General features: G+C 40.5%; 1 protein-coding gene across 1 annotated transcript in view; it reads right to left on the reverse strand.

The window, feature by feature from the left end:
* Positions 1 to 25112, reverse strand: part of DSCAM (DS cell adhesion molecule) — a 444019-nt gene that overhangs the window by 361182 nt on the left and 57725 nt on the right. Inside the window, exons 2-3 of the mRNA XM_069028212.1 lie at positions 21357 to 21674; positions 16090 to 16236 (exon numbers count right to left, since the gene is read on the reverse strand). Coding sequence (XP_068884313.1) covers positions 16090 to 16192 — 103 coding nt within the window. The 5' untranslated portion in view covers positions 16193 to 16236; positions 21357 to 21674. The remainder of the gene's footprint in view (positions 1 to 16089; positions 16237 to 21356; positions 21675 to 25112) is intronic.

Below are 25112 nucleotides of genomic sequence, written 5' to 3' on the forward strand. Positions count from 1 at the left end.
CTTTTGTTGAGTCTTAAAACAAAGATCCCAAAACAATCACGATTAAGAAAGCTCTAAAGAATCAAACATAAACCACAAACTAAATAGGAGAAACATTTTGAAAGCATGGAGTAAAGTCTGCACAGTGAGGCCCTCAACAATACCCACATAACTCTAAATCTAGTAAAGCTTTGAAGTAGATTTGATATTTTCCCTGTGCTCATGCAGTGTCTCAGCTTCTGTATGTGCAAAACAGAGATACCACTCACTGAATTGCTCCTGCAGAAAAGATTTATATAGGAAAAGGGTAAAGCCTTATGTGAGAGATAAATATCATTAATTGTTCACTGCTGTACAGCAATATTCTGGCTCTCCTAATTCCTAGAGAGAATTATCTGTTTTCTCCACAGTTTGCAAAGTGTGCCCTCAAAGACAGGCATAAAGAATGAGAATGCTGAGTTGCTTGGCTGTGACATTTTAATATCCTTTGAGCCACTGAAAGACGCCTGTGATTTATCAAAACAACATTTTCACACATCTAAAAATTCAACATTTTATACAACCGAGGAGTATCTGCACTGGTGCCCAAGGGTGATGGGGAAACAGAAAAATTAAATCACAGGAGGGACAGGGCGTGGAGGCACCTGAGCCAGTGAGAGAAACACCAGAGTTTGTGGCTGGTTAGTGATTCTGGATCTTAGCATGATAGAATACAACCAAAGAGTAATTAAGGTTGGAAAAAAAATCCAATGTCATCGAGGCCAAGCTGTGCTCAATGCCCACCTTGTCACCAGCCCAGTCCAGCCCTTCCTGGGACACCTCCAGGGATGGGCACTCCAAACCTCCCTGGGCAGCCCCTGCCAAGGGCTGACCTCCCTTTCCATGGAGAAATTCCTCCTGATGTCCAACCTGAGCCTCCCCTGGCCCAGCCTGAGGTCATTTCCTCTTATCCTGTTGCTTTTTCCCTGGGAGAAGTGGGAGATGAAATATGTTGATTTAACAGAGCAGCGAGTAACAAAGTTTTGAATCAGCTTTAAAAAGTACTTCAACACAACTTATGACTCTATTGCTTAAGTCTTTGCTTATTAAGCAATGCAGTATTTTGAAGGGATGTACTAGTTTCAGAATTTTTAAACACAATTTTAATATTTTAGGAATTTTAAATACATCCATATGGTCACTTGGGATAAAAAGTGGTCAAATAATGGAACAGAACCTTGTTTTTAGCTCCCCCTTTTCCATCCCATGCTGACAGGATAGCATCCTAATCCCTTTGCCTAGGAATTCCACCACAGGTGTGGAATTCTAAGATTTCCCAGATAATTAAACCTAGGAAGCACAAATTGACACCATCAAGCAAAAGCACAGGGCTACCAAAGTTCAGTAGGGGAAAGAATTCATAGAAGGAATTAATAGAATCCCTCTCCCAGGCACAACACACAACCAAGGGGAGAGATAATTTGGATAACATGGTGATTTTATCCCACCTTTCCCCTCCAGCTTGAATGCAACAGAACACCTGTGCAGTTTCCTCTTCCCACCCCTTGCCCTTCACAACTTCTCATTTCTCATTTGCAGACATTATGCAATTTGACAAATTTCCTTAGTTAAGGGGTGTGGGGTGGGGATGACATTACCACAAATTTTATTTAAATTCAGACTTTTATGCTGACAAAAGAGGTGTATGACACTGGGAGATGAGAAAAAAAGGAAGTGGGGATTTTTTATTTTTTTTAAGTGTGAAATGTTAAATATTCAAGTCCTCAGTGAAAGGGTTTTAACTGGAAAACAACTCTATCTGAATCCCCTGCTCCTCTGAGCCTGCAGCACTAACGGCTTGACCTCTCCCCTGGCATTTCAGAAGTGGAGAGAAACATTCCCTCTTCTTTTGGGAACATATGGACACATTTGGACTGTGTCAGAGGCAGCTGGTTGTGCTGAGACCTGGCCTAATTGCTTCTCCTCAGTGTCTCCCCAATGCTTCCAGGGTGACAGTGCAGAAAACTAATGGGATTTCGAGTACATTATGAGAAGCACAAAGTCACTTCTTTTCTGCCCACACATTTTGCCACTGTTCCACTCTGAGCCCAATTTCTCTATTCCTTCTTGTAAAAAGCCTCTTCCCAAATCATAATAAATCTAAACTACTTCTCCTTTCCCTGCTCTTTTAGTTTCCTGCTCCATTCTATTCACATGGAATTCACTCATACAGCCAGCCCAGACTGCTTTGAAATTCCCATCCAAATTGACTTGAAAGCCAGTAGGTCTTCAATGGCCTAATAGGTTGTTTGCTGTTCAAATAAAAATAATTTGGGGCCAAGTTTCAACCCAGATTATTATTTTATGGGCATCTGTGAACTCCAGAAGGGAAAAATTCTGAGCAGAAGCATTAAATGATGCTCCATAATAACTGTAAAAGAGATACTGGGTGAAGTATTAGAGGGGGAAGTGTTTGAACCTTCCCAATCCAGTAATCAAGTCATCCAGACACAGGATTTCCATGTTCCTCATTAATACACCAGATTGAATCCAGTGCTGGCTTGCCCCTGCAATGTGTCAGAGGTTAAAAATGCCTGTGTACTCAGCTTAATAGGCTCCCATTAGGGAAATGTGAAATTAGCATTGATTTTATTTAAGAAGGGCATCCCAGATAAATGGTGTGGTTAAATGGCTATGCACAAAATTTTTCTGAGCTCTGGCAATTTCTTTCCACAGAAAATGTCCTATTTGGATGTGACAGAGTTTGCTAATGTCCATACGTTAATTAGCTCAAAATACTCCTTTTCCCAAAACAGGAATTCATGGAGGAACAAATAAAACCCCCAAAAACAAAAGCAACAAAAATCATCTGCTAAGATTGGTAATGGAACCAAGCAATCAATAAAAAATCATGCAACTTCTTTATCCTAAGAAATATTTTTTTCCTAGGGAATTACATGGGTAGTTTTCAAATAGCTTTCACTTTGAAATGAAAAGAGGAAAACATGCAATTTTCAAAATATTGAAAGGAAAAGTTCTGGCTTTTTCTGCATCCCTTGTGTTTTTTATTTATTTGTTTTGGCTGAAACATGATTTTTGCAATAGGAATACATTTTTTTTAGCCAAAATACATACACGGTTTTCCTCATAAAGTAGTTGACAGCAAAGGATGTCAATCCTGAGAGAGAGAAAACAATTATGTACTTCAAGACAGTAAGGAGGAAGAGATTTTTGATTCTGAATGCAATTAACTTTCATTAATTAAAACAACATGAAGGTTTGGGGATGGTGGAGATGGAAAATTTAGGGCATTCTTAATTATGGTTCTCTGTTCCTGTGGTTTCCGTCCAACAATTTATTATCAGGTATCAGATGTAGTAAGAAAATAAATATAAATGAAAGCAACAAAACAAAGGCAACACATTTCATCTTCTTTTAGCTAACTATTTTTAGCTATTTCTTCATTATAAGCAATGTAAAACTAAACCACCTCTCCCACTGAACTTCATCCTCTCCCTCCTCACATGGGGAACTCCAGTCCAAGGCAACAAGAGCTCCACAAACAGAAATCTGAAGCAGTGATTTGTGGGTTTATTACTGATTATGCAAAGTATTCCCACCAATTTATCAAGGTTCCTAAACTTCCTTCACACGTAATCTCTTTTATTTCATACTTTAGTACTTGGGAAGAAACAGGAACCATGGATCCAAGGAAAGGATAAGGTTTTAGGAGATCCTGCCTGAGGATTTGCAATGAAAAAAACGAGGAACTCTCGTTTCGTTGCTTTCCAGCTTCTCTCTGTACAAAATGAGAGTGATAATTCCAATTAACCAAAAAGAGGTTTGGGGCTTTTCATAAAGAAAGAGAGATGCCAAAAGAGGCAGAAATAAAGGTTCCCTTGATTTTCGACCAAGTTCATGATACGGAATTTCTTTAGCACTTAAAGAACAAGTCAGCTCTAAAATGTGCTATGAATAAGCATTGATAAGGGTGCAAAGAATTCCTAATAATAAACAGAGCTCATGCAAGAAAGGAGAAGATGCATGAAAGAAAAGGAAGGCAAAAATCCAGCGAATAGCTTCTTTTTCTGAAATCCCTTTTGAAAACGCACAGAGCATCTCACAAGATCTTGTTGGGCCGCTGACATTGAGAGGGGTTTTCTTTTCCTCACCCCTTCTGTAAAAGTGCTGAATGGCTGCTGTGACACAGCACACATTATCCCATCACTTCTTATTTATGGATGCACTTTTGCTTCCCAGCCCTGGATCTGCCTTTCAGCGGGTCATAAATGTGCATTTTGAAAAGCAGATCAACTTTGCTTCTGTTGCTCTAATGGAATTTTTCCAAGAAAATTAATGTGTTACTTGTTTTCAGCACAAGGATTTCATGACACCCAGCACACTTGGGAATTCAAGAAACATTTAAGCAGAACAAAAAGCCTTATGTAGATGATCAATCCCCTTTTTCCTCTGGATTCTTCCCTAAGACTTCTCCATTTAAATACAGGACAAGGTTAGCATTTTTTATTTTCCAGTTTTCTTTTACCCACACTGCTTTTTTTCTAACATCTCTACTACATCAGCAGCTGCTTCCACATTTTATTATTTTACAATACATTCCTAATTATACTTCAGATAAATATACTCTAAAGCAAAAGGTTTTAAATTCTGTTGCGCATACATGTAAAAATATCAATGCTTTTTGAGACTTTTGTGAAATTTTAGACTAAGAATTTATTTTACAGAAATGTTTTGGTTTTAGAAGACACTGAATAGAATAAGCATTTCTTTAATTGAATATATCTATATAGTTTTACTATTTTTTCAAATCTGCATAATATTTTGTACATTTAAGAGATGAGCTTTAGTACTGTCTAGTTGTGTATACCCACATAGCAATTTTTAGCATTTCAGTTGGTGCCATTTTTCCTTTTTCATATCAGAAATACTTTTTAGTTTTTAAACAATCACATTTAAGTCAGTGTTCTTTGAAAAACAGTTGTAAATTGGATGTGAAAATGGAGTGCATGGAAGGATTCTCAGCGCTCAGTAGAGAATAAGCACTCTTGGAGGCACAAAACAAATGGGAGTCTGAAAGAACAGAAGGAAATATTTCTTCCGTCATTATCACTCAGGTATTGCCTGGAGGATCAGTTGCAAGACAAATATCAGAAGAGAAAAGGAGATGTTACTTTCCTATGGTTTATGTCTCTCTAAAGAATAAAATGTGGGTTTACTAAACAATGGTATTTAACCAGCGGGATGTTTTACAAAAGCAGAGCAGGAAAAAAAAATCTCTGCCTCCTCTAGAAAATTATAACCTATTTGTCTCTTTGTTAGTTCAAAAATTAAAAAATCATTTCCACAGCTAGACCCCAGTGTACTTCCTTAGTGTGTCAGGAATTTGGTTTTAATGGAGAAGTGGAAAAAACCTTTAGAAAAGAAAAATCCCTAGGCATGCAATTGAAAAACAAGAGTGCTGTATGTCAGCTGGAATATGTAATCCCTGAGCAGAGCCTGCCCTGACCTTCCACAAGTAGCAGGGCAATTGTTCCTGGGGATTTTATGAATATCAGTGTCTATTTGCAAAGAAAGCCATGGATGGAAGAGGAAAATGAATTTGAATTTGCAGTGAAAGTGAGCATCCAGTGCTGGGCTGCTCCCCAGCTGGAAGAGAGCCAGTCTTGATCCCTGGCAGGGAGCCAAGGAGACATCCTTGGCATGGTGCAGGACCAAGTTCTGCAGCTGGTGAGTTGGGCTGGGCACAGAGGAGGGACCTCTGCATCATCTGCAGCAGAAACAAAGATTTAAAGATGCCGACGTATTCATTTCCCCATCCCCTCTTGCTGCCAGCCCAGAAGCTGCAGCAGCAAAACACTCAAGTTTTGCATGGGGATGCTGTAGAGAACAATCCCTTCAGGGCACTGCAATGAAAGATAAATCCTTTGGAGGAGAAGGAGAGAATGAAACCAAAGCACAGAGCTGAAACCACAAAGATACACACGGGATGCACCTCTGAATGCACAATCCCTCACATCCCTCCCGAGCATGTCCCCAGCATCAAATTACTCCCTCGAGCTGCCCTGTTAGCTCCCCATGGCTGCACCCCGTGGCTGCCCAGCTTCAGGCAGCAGGGTGAGGAACGTTCCCCCTTGGCAGTGGTGTTCACTGGCCACATCTGCCTGCGAGGCAGAGTTGGGCATTCCGTGGGGAGCAGGAGCTGGCCCAGGGCTCCTTCCCCAGCCCTGCTGCTGCAGAAGGGCACACAAGGGTGTCCCCTCACCTGCAGCACTGGCATGAATTTTTAACTCCTCTGTTCACCCAGGCAGCAGTGGCTTTCAGTCCAATTCACTGCGCAAGATGTGCAATCCTGGCTCTACGCAGAGGTGAAATCCCAGGATTAATTCACACTGAGCGCGCACAACGCTGAGGAAAGTGACAGTGCAGACAGAGAGAGAGGAAAGGGGAAGTTTTGTAATCAAAACAGGACTGGTTACTTTAAAATGAACGGTGAGTAATCCACAAAGGTACCCAAATAAACACAGAGCCATTCAGATGGCAGCAGGAGAAGGAAAACCTGCAGGCACAGAAAGGACGCAATGAGGTAGGAGAGAATAAATTGCCATAGACATATACCTACAGCCTTCATTTCATGCACCCATAATTCTCCGTGGCAGCTGCATGATTAATTCAAAGATTTATTGATTTTTTTTGCCTTGCTCAATCCTGTTGACCTGCTTTTGTTGACAGGTCTCTGTGGATCACACTCCTCTGGCAGCTGAAAGCGTTGGCATCACGTCGGTCTCCAATGGCCCACAGGAAACATTTCAACTCGTTCGACACCACCAGAGTTTGAGTGCATGGCAAGAACGTGAGGGACTTATTTTAAACAAAACAAAACAAAACAAAAATAAAAAAAAAATAAACTGGTAGGCTACTTTTGCTGTGAAAAACATCTGTAATTGCAATTACGACACAATTTTTGTGGTGGTAGAGAATGTCTAACCAGTTCAATACTTTCCTGTACTCTCACTTTTATAAAAAATTCACTGGCTGTAAGTTTTCTAGATATTTTTGGCACAGCAACTGCTCACAACGTAAAATGTTTAGCCTTTGCATCTACCACCTTTCTGCAGCAGGACAGAGCATCTGCCCCAGCACAGCTTGAGCTCACACACCAGATCACAGGCTTTAAAAATTCGCTTGATTCTGACTAAAAGGTCACCTGGCCTCCATCGTAACCTTCCTCCAGAGGGAAAAAACACATGCAATTAAAATGTGGCTTTACAGATCAGGAGCCCAGGTACGACACTGATGTCACAGCAAATGAAACAAAGCTCTACCAGATAGGCACCTCCAATTCTTTCTAATGAGCCATTCTTCTAATGAGCCTCTCAATTAAAACTGGGCTCTTGACAGCGAGGGCAAACCAAATGAGCATCTGTATGACCATCTACATCTACCTAAAAAATCATGGATTTATCAACTTAGTAACACTGTGCTCCACAGTGATGTTAATCAAAACCATTTACCTGGTACAACACACAATAATAGAATATTCTGTTTCTGGTTTTTTTTTCCAGATGTCACCTGTAGCTATCTCTTTGGATGTATTAAAAATAACTTAAAAATCACGGCTGGTGGCAGTTTTGCCATTCTGCTCCCCTCAGAGTGCAGCTAAGCCACGTCCACAGTCATAAAGGATTCCCAGTAGCGAGGCACACACTCATTAAAATGAATCTCATGCATCAATATTGTCCCCTCACATCAAAGCTGTCAGAGCTCGTTGGTGTTTGCTCAGGTTAGGCTGGGTTCTGATGGGAAACCTCAAGCACACAGTGCTTAATGTGGTCACCTACTTATCCATGGCTGCTCAGGAAGGTGACAAGATCACAAGCTACTGGCAGGGGAGATTTATAAGGAAGAAAACAATGCTACAATAGCTGTTTCAAAAAGCAAAAATGAAAATAAATCATAAAACCAGACCTAAAACCAGCACACCGATTCATCAAAGCATGTTCCTGCTCATAGAATTTTGATACCAAATCTGATAGCACTGAGCTTTGCTGTCTATAAAATGAGACACCACCCCCTCCAAATCCCACAATCAAACCAAAGGGATGAAAATATTGCTTTAAGTATGCAAGAAAATATCTATGAACCAAAAACTGCCTGAAGAGCGGTAAACAAAGAGCAAAGACAAAATGGAAAAATGTTAAGTGAGCACCTGGGAAGGTTAGCAGTCAGCCTGCTCTTATTTCTCCTTTAACAAAGAGCTGGTAAACATCCAGTTCATTTAAATGCAGGCCATATTTATTTGAAGGCTTTGCAAGCCCCAGAGAGAATTAATATTACAGGAAGCGTGGGGGCTAGAAAAAGCTGGCCAGATGACAAAATGGGATTCACCTAGGTAAATGAAAGAAATTTCAAGCACATCTGGAGAGAGAATAATGTGACACAGATATTTCCAGTGAAAGACTAACTGTGTCGCTGGATTCAACCATGCTGAAAGAAACCTCTTCATGACTGGCAACATCAATAACAAGGTGGTAAAACAGAACAGTTTGGGCATCAGATTGGATAATGTTATGCATGGTCCAACAGAGCCTCAGGCCCATAGAGAGATGTGATAAGTGCCCATATATGTGTGTGTGTATATATATATCTATATATCTGTATCTGTATGCACAGACTGATGGAGAGGGAAAGAGAGGGAAATGCATAAACCATAAAAAAATAAATAAATATTTGAAGCCTTTACCCAGAAGCAGACTTGCAATCCCCTCTCTCTGTCTCTGTTTAATTCTCAAGAAGGCAAAAGCAATTCTAAAGAGGGCCCGAATCCAATCAAGTTTTTCACATGCTTTAATTTAAGCAGAGAGAAAATAAATTAAAAGAGTTGAGCAAAAAAATTGAAAAAGAGGATTTGGGGGCTGTTGGGTTTGGGTTTTTTACTTTGGTTTGTTTCAAAGTGGGAATGATGGAAATGAAGGGCTATCCACAACTGAGCAGCAATAGAGGGAAAAGAAAAATTTTGATACACTTTTCTCCTAGGCACGCTTCATTACTGAAATGTAAAGCCACTGCTACTATTTGTGAATCCCATTAGTATTAAAACTGCAGGATATGGTGAGACAGAGCAAAGTTTGACTTTCTGAAATTTAACCACCACGACACCCCACTCAAAGTTATTTTTCTCCTCCATGTCTTACAAACAGCCACCAATGTTCTCTGCCCTCAGACCAGCCAAAACTTCCAGTCACATCGAGGAAAATCCACAAGTTCTCTCTACAGGAAAATACCAGTCTCTGTGATATTAAAAGCTCTATTTCACTTTTCTGAATGATCAGAAACCACTCCTATGCTGCAACCACATTGCTCATTTTCCTCTGTGCTATCAAAAAGTGATTCTGTGATGTGTGGCTCGGATGCTTTCCATCTTCATCCCTTCAAGTGACTCCCACAAGGCTGCTGAAATCCTTGCATCCAATGCTACCAATACCATAATTTTAAAATTATTCACCTGATCAAAATACTCCAATGTAATGGAATAGGAAGCAAACATGGAGCACAGAGTAGCCAGAGGAATAGTTTAGGTTGGAAGTGACCTCTAAGATCATTGAGTCCAACCATTAACCCGTGTCCCTAAGTGCCACAACCATACAATACACACACGTATTTTTAGCACTTCCAGGGATGGCAATTCCACCACTTCCCTGAGCAGCCTGTTCTGACCACCCTTTCACTGAAGAAATTTTTCCCAATATCCAACCTAAACCTCCCCTGGCTCATCTTGAGGCCATTTCCTCTTGTCCTATTGCTCATTACTTATAACTTCCTTCAGTGAACCATTTTAAATACGTGGCCTTGCTCAGGTAAAATTTTAGTTCACAATGAGACAGAGGAAAAGTGTGAAAAATGTTTGCACAAGCAGGAAGTGCTAAGTTTTAACATCTCCACTTTCTGGTCTTATAAGACACTGTCCTCTTAAAAGAGCAGAGCTCTCAGGAAAAACGTGGAAAACTCGACATTTCTTAAATAATGCAGTAAATATTTTTTTTCCTAGGTCCCTCAGGAAAATAACCTTGCTGAAAGAGAAAGTGAGGAAGCAATATATTGTCTTTAGAGATGGGCAAGTGCACTTTACGTGTCTTTAGGAAGCCTGGAAAACACATTATTGTAACAGCAAACCTACAGCCTGACCTGAGTATGGCTGAATGCTCCTCCCATCAGATTTCCAGGGAGCCAAGGAAGTTCAGCAGATGGAGGGGTTTGCCTGCTGTACTTTCTGTGTGCTGTCACAGCTTGGAAGAGAAGACTTAAACCTCACTGATACATTTTTGGTAGAAGGTGGTTTGCATTCAGAATTTTTTAAATTTTATATATGTTGTTAATATTTAATCATGAAAACAATTTACTCTTCATCTCCCTCCACCTGGAACTAGAAGAAATCTTGCATGTAGAGCATTCAGTGGCATATTAAATGCAAGGTGAATGCTTGAGTTTTGGCAACTATGGTTAAGCATTGACATCAAAGCAGAGCAAGAAACATCATTGCTCATCTCTGCTAGACACAGCCTCAGTCAAATGGCTGGACTTAATCCCTGTGGTCACCAGCAACAATCTGATTCTGATCACAGGACCACTCTCCATAAAGAGAGTTTGGGGGTTTTTTGTGCTGTGTACAAATCTCATGGCTGAAAAAACAGCTCTGTGCAAGCAGAGCCACTGCTATAATCTCCAAACCCCCCAGAGCCCAAAACTGCAGCGCTGTGTTTCAGATGTCACCACGTGATAACTCCTGGCAAACACTGACTGCTTACTGTCAACTACAGCAGTTCAGAAAAGCCCTTTGTGCAGAAAGAGATCCAAGAGCCCCTGAGCCTTTTAAAGACGAGACTTGAGGAACTGTGTGTAAATAAATAATGCAATTCATTACGCCAAATGTAGGTCAGTGTACATCAGTGACACTTCTCAAGCTGTGGTCCAGTGTGACTAATTTCTGGCTGATGGGTACTAGGCTGGCTGGAAGGTTCATCAGTTGTCACCAGCACGTCAGATACAGCCCCTCAGGGAACCGTGTTCCATCCACGCTCACCCACCTTTCCTCAGAGCTGCTGTTCTTCCAGTGCACACTCAAATATGCCATTGTGCACAGTTGGTACTGTCTGTCTCGCTGCTTTTCTACTTTTGTTTTTTTAACAGTCACAGTCCATGTATAAATCAGAGAGATTCTTGCATGTTGTGTCATTAGACAGAAAAATGGGAATTCAGAAAGGTCAGGGCACGAACCTCCTCATGATCCTGCTCTTGGCACTGTTCAGAAACACAGAAAAACTGAAAATCCCTTGCAGTTATCAGGATCAGGATCGGAGGCATTCATAACAGAAATACAGCGTGCACTGACAGACACAAGTTAATTCTTCAGTCTTTGTTTATATCCATTCTTCATTCTACTCTTCTCTCTTTGCTGCTCCCTTACCCTGACCTTCATTTCCAGTAATCCCTTTCTGTCCTCCTTCCCCTATAACCACACCCATCCTTTGCTCTCACTGGGACTAATTAAGACATGAGTGGACTCTGCTCTGTGCTTTCACCTGGGCACAGCACAATCCGTGGTTATTTCCCCTTCCCTTCTAGCCCAGCTTCACCGCTCTGCGTGTGAAGAAGAAACAAGCCAAGCACTGGACTCCCCTCCACCTCACAGTTGCTCAACAGGAGCAGGAGCACAATCTGTGCTGTGGCTCTTTCCCATTATCCCTTGGGTTTATTATTTTTATTTTTTTTATTATTATTTTCATTCTTTTTTTGGCTGTTATTTCAAAAAACATACTTTGCTGATCTCTTTGGTCCTGCGGGGCTTAGGCTGCCCTCCATGGCTACAAGGTCAACACAAAGCCGACTCCAAAAGTCTCATTCTTTGGGAATGGTTTGTGAAGGAAAGCAGAAAGAGGGAAAGGAAGCTTTATCTTTGAGCAAGCCATGTGCAGCTATCCATCAGATATTCTAGGATGATTCTAGGATTAACCCAATATTCTAGGCTGATTTAAGCTTTTATGCTTAGTGCCATCTAATGAAAACTCGTAGGATTTGGTTACGGGTACAAGAGAAAACTGCACAGCCTTGCTCCCCCTGTTATAATTCAAATTAATTTCAGACTCGGCTTCAAGTCAACTGACAATGCAAAATTCTACAGAAAAGAAGGATTTTAGGAAAAGGACCCTGTAGATGCAGCTGTAGAGCTTGGTACAGCAGTTACCTGCACTTTGTGAGCTCCTTGAGACTTTTCAGGGTTACCATCAGTCCTTCATTTTGCTGACACCTCAGAGCTTGTCAGACACCACTGCAAAATTTGTTTGTTAAACAGCTGTGCCCACTGGACAAGCTGAATATTCCAGCTCACAATTATTATTCAAAATTGAGCTTTCCAGTATGAAAAAATTTCTGTCTGTGTTTGAGGTCCGTGTTTTCTGTTTTTCCTCAAAATAGATTAATCCAAATAATTGTGTTTGCCTTGCAATAAAAATCTTTTTTCTTGCTACCTTGGCCCCTAGAGGACACCCAGTAAAAGCTTTTTGACCCTAGATTTTCTGTCACATCAAAAGAGAAAATGTAGGAAAAAAAAAAACAATTCTAGAGCTGTCCCCTGACAGACAGACAAGCCCCTGCACACCTTTCCAGGCTGCAGCTGTCCTTGCATGTGGAAACTTCACAGAAATTGGTATTTCTGGCTCCAAACACGGGCACCTTCCCCTTTATTGAACATGGAGGCTGCTCTACTGGGATACTCCTTGGAAACGCTTTGGTAATAGGTCTTAATATGTTTCAACTCCCAATTACTTTACAATAACCTGGAGGCACAACATAAAACTGCAGCCAGGAAACAGAAGATGCTCTTGCCCAGCTATATTTATTACACTCTTCGATTACTGTGGACATCACTGTGCTCCCTGAAAACCAAATATACAGATATGCCCAGGATAGCACATTGTGTCAAGAGCAAAAACCTTGTAGAGTTTTAATCAAGGAACACTCTTCTTAAACACTCTTTCTAAAAAGGCAGGATATTTTTACCCTATAAAAGCTTTTCTTTGTTGTTGTTGTTGTTGTTGTTTTTTTTTTTAAATATTGCATTGCCATTAAAAAAAAAAAAAAAAAGAAGAAAAAGAAAACTGACATCTACAACAGTAATTGCTGAAATAAAGGATTCTGGTTCATCTCCCCATCTCTCTATCCTTGTAGTCAGAATGGGACTACAGATAGAAAACTATATTAAATATTTACTCTAGGTTGTTGTTGGAAGAATTGCAATGGGGTTTAAGTCCTTCAAAAAAGAGGAAAAAAGGCTTCTCTGGCTTCTGTTTGGAATTGTATCATCTCAGTAGAAATCAAAGAATCATAAAATGGTTTGGGTTGGAGGGGATCCAGTGCCACCCCTGCCATGGCAGGGACACCTCCCACTGTCCCAGGCTGCTCCAAGCCCCAATGTCCAGCCTGGTCTTGGGCACTGCCAGGGATCCAGGGGCAGCCCCAGCTGCTCTGGGAAATCTGTTTCAAGTCCTCACCAGCCTCACAGTAAAGAATTTCTCCCTAATACCCATCTGACCCTTCTCCACTTCAGTTTGAAGCCATTCCCCTTGTCCTGTCACTCCATCCCTTGGAAATTGTCTCTCCCTGTCTTTCTTGTTGGCTCCCTTCAGAAAATATGCTCATCTCTATCCTCTCCCCCACACACACTTTCTTTTTCTCTTTGCTTTTCTTACTTTTCAAATAAGTACAACCTTTGTTTCCCCACTAAAACCTTGTCCTCTTCAAACCACAATAATCCAAGTTTCTCTTTATATTCTTTCCTTTCAAAGTAGAGGTTTCCCCTCAAGATGGCTCTCATTTTTGTTGATAATAATGAATTACCAAGAAATCAGTTACTTAGGAAAAAAAAGAAGAAAATAAATCAGAACTTGATATTTTTTCAATACATAATGGTTTCCAACATTTTCCTATGTGCAAGACCAAAGAATCTGGTCTTGCACACTAAAAAAAATACAATAAATGGGTTTTTTTATAGCATCTGTTCTAATGAACAATGTTTTGTTTTCATTTAAATTCCCAACTGCAGAATTGAGGGATTATGAGATAATAAGAATTTTTTTTAAGTTTGTAATAGATTTTTAATGATTGTAGCCTTGTCAACCACTGTCAGAGGGTACATTAAGGAAAAAAAAATTATTAGATTTAGATCCATATAGTTAAATGTTATTACACACTTGTATCCCCCCAAAGTTTGGAGTTAAAACCAATATAGGCTTTTAAAAAATAGATTATCTGTAAGTGGCAGCTATGATAAGTGGCAGCTATGATGTTTTGAAGAACTGCCATATTTTTTCTCCTAAAGAAGAGATTACAGAGACCTGGGTGTCCCCTGCTCCTGATTCCAGGGTGAAGGGCAGGATTGAGCCACTCTCAGATATCACAGGGATACAAGGAACTAATGCTGGAGTAATAAAAAAATCCAAATTGTGTCCTCTCAATCTACATTTTCAGAGAAAATATGCACATTTCCTTATAATACAGAATGAACAAACTTAAAAATAAATCAAGGTAGTTACCCATGAAGACATTAATTTTCTTTATTCTAGCCAGTACTCACACACACAGATGTACATACAACGTGTAGCAGATTATTTTAAGATGAAGCAAAATAAACACATCCATCCACTGTTGTGCTAAATACTTACAACCATAGTTTAGATAATCTTAAGCATAATTCTGTATCATTTTATACCTAATAATGGAAAGCTTGTTTGTGCATTTAAATACAACTCTGACCTGTGTTGGCTGAAGTGCTGGTGAGTCCAACAACTCAGATATCCCAGACCTCCCCTGGGTGCAAATGCACCCAGTTGCAGTTACCCAATGACAAAAAATTAGGATATTATCAAAATCCAAGAGCACAATAAGGAAGTGAATTTACCAAGCTTTAAACAGTGCACTAGCAACATAGAACAACTGATCATCAGTCACACGGTTGTTAAATGTTTACCAAATCCCTTGAAAATTCTTTGAATTATAATTTTTGAAAAAAAATATTGCATGGTGATGTCAGGAATCAATAAACCATGGAGAGAAATTAAATCTATTATACAAGTCATATGGAGACATGGATATTTCCATCAATGCCACAATTTGTCAGAAAATAAAGATTATTAATATACTGAGGAGGTGTACAAAAACATTTCCACACACCTGAGCATCATAAACAGAAACATATTCCTAAGCAGACTCTGCAGCAACATTTAACTCAAACTATTTTTTTTCCATTCTGCACAGCCCTGGAACAATACATTTCCAATTTCTGCATGCATAAATCATTTGTATGTGTAACAACAGCTGCACCCTGCATTATATAGAATTCAGATATGTACTATACTGAAAATATTTCTCCTACCTATTTGTTCTGCCATGAATTTCTTACAATGTTTATGCTTTAAAATGTTAGATTTTCTTTGCCCAAATTCCCGAACAATGCCTCACATTTTCTCCCTCTGTCAGTAAATGGATTAATGCACATAACTGCTTTAGTACAGATTGTTTCACTTCAATATGTTCAGTTTATGGCAGTGCTTAAGCCTCCACTGTTATCTCTGAAGATATTTGGGATTAAAATGCTATGAAAGTATATCTATTGATTACATACCTCATTTAAACATAACCAAACAAATTTAGACTCAGGATTTCTTCTAATCTGTGAGTAACATCACTACTAAAAATAATTACAACCCAGCACATGTTTATGACACACAAATTTCCTTGGCATGCACGAGCTCTTTATCAAAGTTAAAATGCAAACCCACTGCCACAGCACCCAAAAGCTGGTTTTATGTCTGGTATAAAACAAAAAACATGTTATTTTCCCCTCAAGCAGGCTAGAAAAGCAGGGCTGTCTGAAGCCTTCATGTCACACACAGAGAGTCACAGGGATGCAGCAATGCTGAAGTGAGATACATTACTGGGAAGATGACATCTCACTCAGCTAGAATTGAACCAAAGTAAACATCAGGCATTTTGGGGGAGGGGGGGGAAACCAGGAAACTGCCATTGCCAGCTGGAAAAAAAAAAGCCATAAGAGCCTACCTGAGACAAGCGAGACTGTGTCTTTCTCCCATGAGACAACAGTGATGTATGCCTCCACAGAGGAGGGGATAATGCACTTGAACACTGCTACATTGCCTCTCATGGCTTTCTGGTCCTCCACACGGACTGTATAGGGTTCCCGTAAAACTGCAGGGACAAGAGGAGGGTTTGGTAAATAAACTGCAGCCCCACATCTCACCCGCTTCCTCGGTCAGCCTCACAAAGTGCCCCCCAGGGTCAGGCTGTGAGCTCTTATCTCAATGAATGATACTTACGAGGCTGATTGTGAGTTGATATGAAAGCATTCCCAGACCTTTTTGTTTCCTCAAAATCTGCATCTCTTACTCTGTGTTCTTTCCTCACCTAATTCTGGGAGGCTCAGATAAGGACTGCAGAGTTATGTGGGTAAATGGTGTTATGTTTTATGTTCCTTGTCCGCTTTCCACAGCCACATTTCCCTTCACAAAGGGTTTTCTGCTCATCAAAGAGCGAGGGGTAAATGCAGGTGCTGTGTGTGAATTAGACATCCAGAGGGGAGAAGAGAAGGTCAGTGTCATTTAGGATTTTGAAGAAGTGAGAACTGAAGGAGAAAATCGATAGAGGTGACAGAGAGAGAAAAAGAAATGTGTGTCAGGAGCACAGAGGAATGGGAGTAAGTAAGAGGAGAGATACATTTGATTGACCAGCCCTGAAAGAAATCAGTTAATGGTAAAAAAAAAACAGAAACAAAGCCACAATTGTATTAAACAAAAACACGTTATAATAAAACCCAACATGATTCAAAAAAATGTTTAGAATCAGAAAATTATTTGTCTTGAGTCTGAAAGAATTAATTTAATGGACAAAGAGAAAAAAGAACAACTAGATGGACAAGGAGGATAAAAGCACAACTGGAGAAATCCTTCTAACCAAATTAATAATTGCTGGGGTGAGATGAAGTTGCACTGGGTAGGAGAATGGAAAGAAGGGAAATCTTGAAATAATCCCATGGAGAGCAAGGGATGAGCATTTCTGTGAGTAAGAGTTCATGGAGAAGGTGGCAGAGCAGAGAAGAAAGAGATGTTGTCTTCTACAGCAAGTGAATGGGTGAGACAGGACAGACAAGCACAACAAAGACTCTCCACGGGACCACAAGGTCAAGGTGCAAAAAAAAGGAATCACCACAGCCAAAAGAAACCATTCCAATGAGAACAGGGATGAATACACTGGAAATGTCTGTGTGTCTGAGACATGCACCTGCCTGAGGGTAAAAGTTACTGGGAAGAATGACCCCAGTGGAGCAGCAATGCTGAGCTGCCACATAACAGGGACATTTCTTGCCCACATTTCCTGTCCACAAACCCAGAGCAAGCTCATTTACACATACATTTAACCCCACTGATTCCAGCTGAAAATTCAGTAACTTCACAGTTTACAAAAGGGTTTCTACACATCAGGAGCACTTCACTTTCTAAGTATCTGCCCCACTTAGGGTGTATTTCAAGAAATAAAAGGCAGAGTAATGAAATGTAACCTGTCTTCAAAATGCAAACAGCTTCAGATTTTCAGGTCCTCTGTTACCATTGCAAAAAGGAAGACTGAAGTTCTCTATCCCAAACATTGCTGTAACAATGTAACTTTTAGAACCCCTAACCAAAACCATATAAATTTAATTAAAAATTAAATATTTTTTAAAAGGAAAGAAAAAAAATCCATATTCTATTACAAGATAGACACTAGTAGTTTTTAAAAAGTCAATAATTTATTTCTAATCAAGGGCTAGACTTCTTAACCCTGAGTCTTAAAGTGATCTATAAGCACCTTTAATGCAGTGACTTTACAGCATTGGCTGCCCTGTGGTGAAGCAGCCCCCTAACCTTGTTCTACACCCAGGGAATGGCACATAGATCATCTTAATGAGGCTGACTTGTGTCCAAAGCTCCTGCTCCAGCCCTCATTCCCAGGAAAGGCCTGTTTAGCAGCAATATCCCAACATACTGCCAAAGGTATTTGTACTTTTTAGATCACTTGGCCACTCTGAAAATCTGCCCAGCTGATCATGTCAATAAAATCCAACACGGAAACCACGCGGGGCACAAAAACCTGGAAAGAGGTTTATTCATTTCCTTGTTTAAAAGAATTTACATTATTGTGATTTACAAGGTCCCTCAGCTATATCCAGGTCATAGTTTTGACAGTTTCCATGAATAAATTGCTGATTTTTACTTTTCCTATGTATATTTTTTTTTTAAATCCCAAGTCCCCAGGTCATTAATTTATATGAGAATGTCAGCCTTTGCTACAAAAAAACCCCATATTCTTCATTGCCATGACAGCACAGGAGAGCTTGAAGATAAAATGGAGACCTTTACTTTCATGTGGGACTGGGGTGGAAGAGGATTAGGTTTGGATGTCCAGGTGAGGGGGTTATGATTTTTGGGGGGAGTTCGGGAATGTTTGTTGCACTATAGGCAAAATCACATGCAAAAGCACAATTACAATTATCTGTGAGAGGGAATTTTTGTATCTGCTGCCCATATTCCTGGGAAAAAAGGCAAATGAGCTCCAGACTTTGAGAATGGGCAGAGCCATATTAGTCTTTGTGCTATGACCAGATGATCCACTGATTTCTTCTGCATTCTTAGGAAACCAGTTGCTGTTGGAGTGCGCTGGAAGGAGGAAATTAGAAAAGACCCCCCAAAATCATGTTAATTGGTGCCAGTCTGAAATATTGTTCAGATTTCACATGAACAGAAGTAATTTGTAAGCACCACATAAAGAAATGAAGTTCCTAATTTCAAATTTGAGCAACACATTTAGCATCAGGGTTTATCATCTGAGCATAAAATACACTTCACTGCCACGCACAGAGGACTCTCCAAGTTGTGTTTTCTTGTGATTGAGGGTTTACACAAACCCTTGGAAAAGATGTTCACTAGTAGCTGTGGTCTGCCATTGCACAGTGACAGCTCTGACACACAGCATCAGCTCATGGCAAGGAAGGGGACTCGTGTAGCTCATTCTCCTAACCTCAGATTAACTTAGAAATTGAGTCAAATGGAGAAATGAGTGGAAAGGGGGTAAAAAGATGGAAGGGGAAGAAGGGGAAGGGGAAGGGGAAGGGGAAGGGGAAGGGGAAGGGGAAGGGGAAGGGGAAGGGGAAGGGGAAGGGGAAGGGGAAGGGGAAGGGGAAGGGGAAGGGGAAGGGGAAGGGGAAGGGGAAGGGGAAGGGGAAGGGGAAGGGGAAGGGGAAGGGGAAGGGGAAGGGGAAGGGGAAGGGGAAGGGGAAGGGGAGGGGAAGGGGAGGAAAGGAAAGGAAAGGAAAGGAAAGGAAAGGAAAGGAAAGGAAAGGAAAGGAAAGGAAAGGAAAGGAAAGGAAAGGAAAGGAAAGGAAAGGAAAGGAAAGGAAAGGAAAGGAAAGGAAAGGAAAGGAAAGGAAAGGAAAGGAAAGGAAAGGAAAGGAAAGGAAAGGAAAGGAAAGGAAAGGAAAGGAAAGGAAAGGAAAGGAAAGGAAAGGAAAGGAAAGGAAAGGAAAGGAAAGGAAAGGAAAGGAAAGGAAAGGAAAGGAAAGGAAAGGAAAGGAAAGGAAAGGAAAGGAAAGGAAAGGAAAGGAAAGGAAAGGAAAGGAAAGGAAAGGAAAGGAAAGGAAAGGAAAGGAAAGGAAAGGAAAGGAAAGGAAAGGAAAGGAAAGGAAAGGGGTAAAGAGGGCATTTCTGACTTGGCAAAAAAAGGAGTTGTTAACTTATGAGCCAAGCAGCTACACTACCAGCTACACTACCAAAAAAGGGCAAAGCCCTTTTTTAAGGCCCTTTTTCTATTTGAAGCGTTTATTTCTCAAGCAGAGGGAGAAGTTGTTTTGGAGTTCCATGGATGAATGTTTTACACCTAAAGGAACACCAGTTCAGAGACTTAGACAGCAACACTGCAAGTTTTAGCCTCCTTTGTATCACCACAGTAGTTTATCTAAGAAATGTAAAAATTGGAAAGTAATACTGGGAAAGAATACTACCCAAAAGGTGCTCAAAATGGAAACACATGAAAAAATCCAGAAAAAGCAAAAATAAATACTATGTTCTCTCTAAATATAATTCTACCAGACAACTTGCCCACAAATCCATGAAAGTAAAGCCAAAATCTCAAAAAACAGCACCGAGTTTCAAACAAAGTTGGTTACGATGTGTTCATATGAATCTTTGATTTTCAAGCTTTTTTTTTTTATGGACAACTAAATATTTTCATAAGAATCATAGACCATCATAGAACTCCCCTTATATGTAACATGATAACTTCTGCTAGATGCTTCTTGTGCAAGAAAACCCACTTTTCTAGACTAAAATTTTAATGAGACATGGATTTTGTGGAAACCTGGTTTTTATTCTTGCCTCCCAGCTGCCTACAAACTACAAACCTCTGAATGTTAACTTATTGTTAAGAGAATACATTTTATTATTTAAAAAGAAAGTCACAGGCAAATCTACTTGTTAACTGTTCACAGTTTTCCCTGTGAAACTCCTGGGAAGACAAATCTCCGGAGGTAGGGTTGTTCTCTTCTGAGAAAAGCCAAGCATAGCTCCACTAACAATAAAGAGCTTCCAAGGATTTGCATTTGCCAAAGGTCAGCTTCCAGACTACTTGTTGTTTGTTTGTTTGAATATCTTAATTAACTGAAGCGGGTAGACCAAAATCTTCAAAAACTGTGCAATCATGTGTTTGTGTGTTGTAACAAAAGGCCTGATTTTGATCCCTCTGTAATTCCTCACTGGCTGGCCCAGCCAGTACAGAAAACAGATGCAAAACCATTCTGCTCATTTGCATACTTCAGCTTAAAGAGAAAGCACTACCCGTGGACGCACATGAGCTGCTGAATCATTGCAGGGGACACTAATTTCTCTCACAACAAAGCACAAGTGACCACAAACAAAGGAGGAGAGGTGTGATTTTAGGCCAGACATTCCTCTTCTCTTCCAGCCCATGTACAAAAGCCGTCTTTTTATCACACAGCTCTTTAATGAGCAAGCATGGTCTGATTATTGATTTCGTTATCAGTTCGTTTCTCTTACATTTGTGCTCAACTGATCTTTGGAAAACTAGCTTTTCACCACCAAAAATAATTCAGACTGAGGAGGAGAGAAAGGAAAAGAATTCACCATATTACTTAATACTGTTAAGAGTTCAGAGGTTACACTTCTGGCTAATCTCCCTTGATTTATATCTGCTGCTACTCTTTGAAACACCCACATTCCCTCCCTCCTCAATCCCGTCTGGACCCAACAAAAGCCTGTACTCACCAGCCTTAATGTGAACATCCTGACTCCTGATTTTCCCTGAAGGATTTTCAGCTGTGCAATAGTAAGTGTTATCATGGATTAAGTTATTAAAGCTTGAAGGAGGGAAGGGGAAAATTTGGAGAGTGCCATTGGGGTGGACGTGGCGGATCCCTGGGACATCGTAGATCTCCTCGCCCGTCGCTAGGTACCATCTGAGCGTCACCGGGGGGATCCCTGCTGCTGGACAGGGTACCAGTGTCCCTGTGGTGCTAGCAAACACTACCTCTTGCAGAGATGCATTGACAAAATAGAGACTGGCGTGTAGCTCTTCACTGAAAACTGCAAGACAAAAAGAAAAAAGAACAGACCTTGAAAACCTGAGAAATTTCAGCCGCGCGCAAAACAGTTCGACACCGCCACCAAATCAAACGCGACGCCCGGGGAAGGTAATCAAAGCATCTGGATGCTAATGTCAGCTCTAATGAAATGCTTCTTGTTTTCAAAGAGAACATCACCAGGTTAAACACAGTAAGTGGTTTACACGCAAAAGTAAAATGAGAAACCCCTTTCGGTGTAAACGGATACAGATCCGCTCACTTCTGCACTTGCTGAGGCAGCACTCTTCGTACAGCCTGCAAAGATCTATCAGTAATCTGCCTTTATGAAATTTCCAGTGACTAAATTTCTACCTGGAACACAGGCAGTTTCTGTTAGCATCCCTAAATTTATTTTTACAGTCGCTCCATGGCAAAAATAATATATAAAGTGATAAAAAGAACTGAGAAAACAGTGAAAAAATTACCCATAACTCCTTAATAGTAATACATGTCTATACTTAATACAGATACAGCTTAATAACTGCTTTATATCATTGGTCAGGTCTTTCTAGCAAAGACCTATAAACCTAGGTGCCTATGAAAATCTTGGTTTTGTCATCCACGTGACTACAGGCCCACTCGCAACCTTAAACTGAAGATTCTGCATCACTGGAAAGGGTCAGTATTAGTCAGACTTCTGCCATGGGTTGTTGAGCTCACACTGGAGGGATTGAAGACTCCAGGTGGTTTAAAGGTTCCCCAACATTTCCTCTAAAGTACCTTCCTAACCTGCTCTGTTGGAGAGCTGATAAGCCTAACACATGATTTTTGTTTTCCAATAAATGGTAGGATATCTTCCAACACCACCAATCTGCTTGGTATTTGCATATAGTGCTCACTTGTAAAAAAAAAAACTTCCCAGTTGTGCTTGACACAAACACAGAGACTTGGATGTCTCATTATGTCTTGAATGTGTAGATTCTGACAGGATTTTCTAAAGCAAGGCAGGTAAGGGGTCAGTTTTTGAAAAGGTGACCATAGTGGAGGAGATCCCAGTGAGCAGTGATGAGACAGATTTCAGGGTAGCCTTCATTTGCACAAGATGGATTCTATCAACCTGCAGAAAGAACTTGCAATCCCAATGTTAAGCCATGAAGTGCCTCGTCTGCCTCTGCCACTGCATCTTATGGTAGTTTGGAGCACAAAACAGATTATTTTTTCCTTCTCTCTTTTGGTATCTTGCAAAGATACAGGGTGGGAAGATGTTCATTCTAAATATCATTAGGAGTGAAAAAGAAGAGAGCAAAACTGGCTCTGGAAATCCCTGGAAATTGAAAAAGAGAGGCCCTCCCCAATTGAGAAAGATGTCTGGCATGCAGGAGACAGAGATAAATGAGCGACACAGAGAAGGTTGAAAGGCACTTGGAGATTTCGAAAGGAGAAATTTCAATACTGGAGCTGAGCTCCTGCATTTAGATGAGGCAGGTGCCAGCACAGAATAAAGTCCCTTGCAAGAAAAGTTCTACCTAGTTGGTGCAATCCCAAGAGGAACTCGGGCATCTGGAAAGCAAAAATAGGCACAATAGGACTAAGCTCAGGAAGAAGCTGAATCCTCATTCAGAAGGACTGAATAAGATGGTGCCACTTTTACATAATCACATTTCTAATTATAGCTGTACTTTGAAGCAGAGAACAGTATTGTTGGTAACATAATAGAGAACTGGAAAAAAACCCCAACAATTTGGCATTGTTCATCTGCTGTACAAGCTTTTCTCTACAATACAAATGAAACAATCAACAGGGCATTTAAATTTCCATTGGCCAACAAGACATTCACGTACAAGTAATAAACACAGTTCACATTTGCCAGCTTTTATTATGCTGTGATGCTTCTTAGCAGATATTCAAGCAAAACCAGTAGATTTCCTGGCCAAGAACAAAGAGGTAAATACCAAATTACAAATGCCATAAAAATAGAGAATATCAGGATCTCTGTTTGACACTTCCATAGAATCTAACCTCCCAATCAAATGCAGCACAGCTGAACTAGAGACTCATCCTAGCAGCACATAACAATGAATTTTTCCAGCTGCTTTGTATCCCCTGTAGAAGCTTTCACTACTTTTGACAAACTTTCCATCCATCAGCCTGTACAATAGTGCTTCATTTTAAACCAGCATCTGCTACGCATTCATCTTAATGGCAGCCACAACCACACCAAGATCCCTGGAAAATAATCATAGTGCTGTAATGCACACACTTATACACAATGCTGACAGCCCAGATGCTTTTTCTGGTGGAATTCACAGCGTAAGCTACTTGGAGACATCCAATGACAAAAACGGGATTTCAGAAGCTCTTATTAAAAATATATTTCTTTTCAACATTCCATAGGAAGAAAGGGATTAGCTGAATGACAGAACAAGCGATTTATTGAAACCTAATTGAAACTGAAACAAGTCAAAGAAGATGTGTAATTAATTATATGTTACTTAATGATAGAAAAGGATCCAACTAAACACTGTATTTTTGAGACAGCAGAAGCAACTCAGACTAAGAGTGGCAAGGGAGAGTGGTAGGGGAAACAGATGAAAGTCATGGAAATAAAACAGCAAAGATAAATACCTGAAGAATGGGGGAAAAAAACCAAAAAACAAGGCAATCATAGAAGAGAAACTAATATCCAAGGCAGAACTGAAAATTCTTGCAGCTGAGTGACTGCACTTGGCCTGGACAGAGATGACATCGGTTCACAGTGAAAGGGAAGAAAAGATTCCTCCTGAATAGGGGTTATTTATTACTAAACCAATAATTCTTGAGGGAAACAAGAGGAAGGCTGCACCTCAGCAGCACTCAGGTGCCCCAGCTGGAATGAAAAGGTGACAAACAATCTACACCTGCAAGTACTTCGGGGCAAGAAGGCAGAGATTTGTGTCCTCGGCTGAGTAGTTAAAGGAGCACATCAACAGTTCATCAGATCAAAGGACAAGAAGCACTTCTGGAGTCTCAGGCTCAATAGATACCAGGATCTCACTCATACAAGAATGGGAAGAGAGGGAGCTGGGAGGGAAAAATAGAGGGGAGAGGGAGGGAGACAGGAGGTGGATACATTTTTTGCATGTTCAATCAACATTCCTTACTCTCAACTACTTGAAGTGATAAGGGGACTGACAAAGCATTATAGCCGAGAAAATATCTCCTGATTTTCAGGGGAGACAATGCTGCCAAGCTGTGCTTAGCAAAGTGCTGAATATGTCAGCCAGACCCAAAACTTCTGTTGGCATTTGAGAGATCTCTTGTCAACTAAACTGATTCTTTACAACAAGCTGGTCAGTGGGGCTGAGAGCTGATCTCCCTCAGAGAGAGAGACTGAGCACTGTGAGCCAGGCTGGGCAGATGTAACCAGGATGGACACACAGGTATCAAGACCTAGGCTGGGTTTGGCATTTCCAACATCTGC

The sequence above is a fragment of the Aphelocoma coerulescens genome, chromosome 1, assembly GCF_041296385.1.
Source record: "Aphelocoma coerulescens isolate FSJ_1873_10779 chromosome 1, UR_Acoe_1.0, whole genome shotgun sequence".
NCBI lineage: Eukaryota > Metazoa > Chordata > Aves > Passeriformes > Corvidae > Aphelocoma > Aphelocoma coerulescens.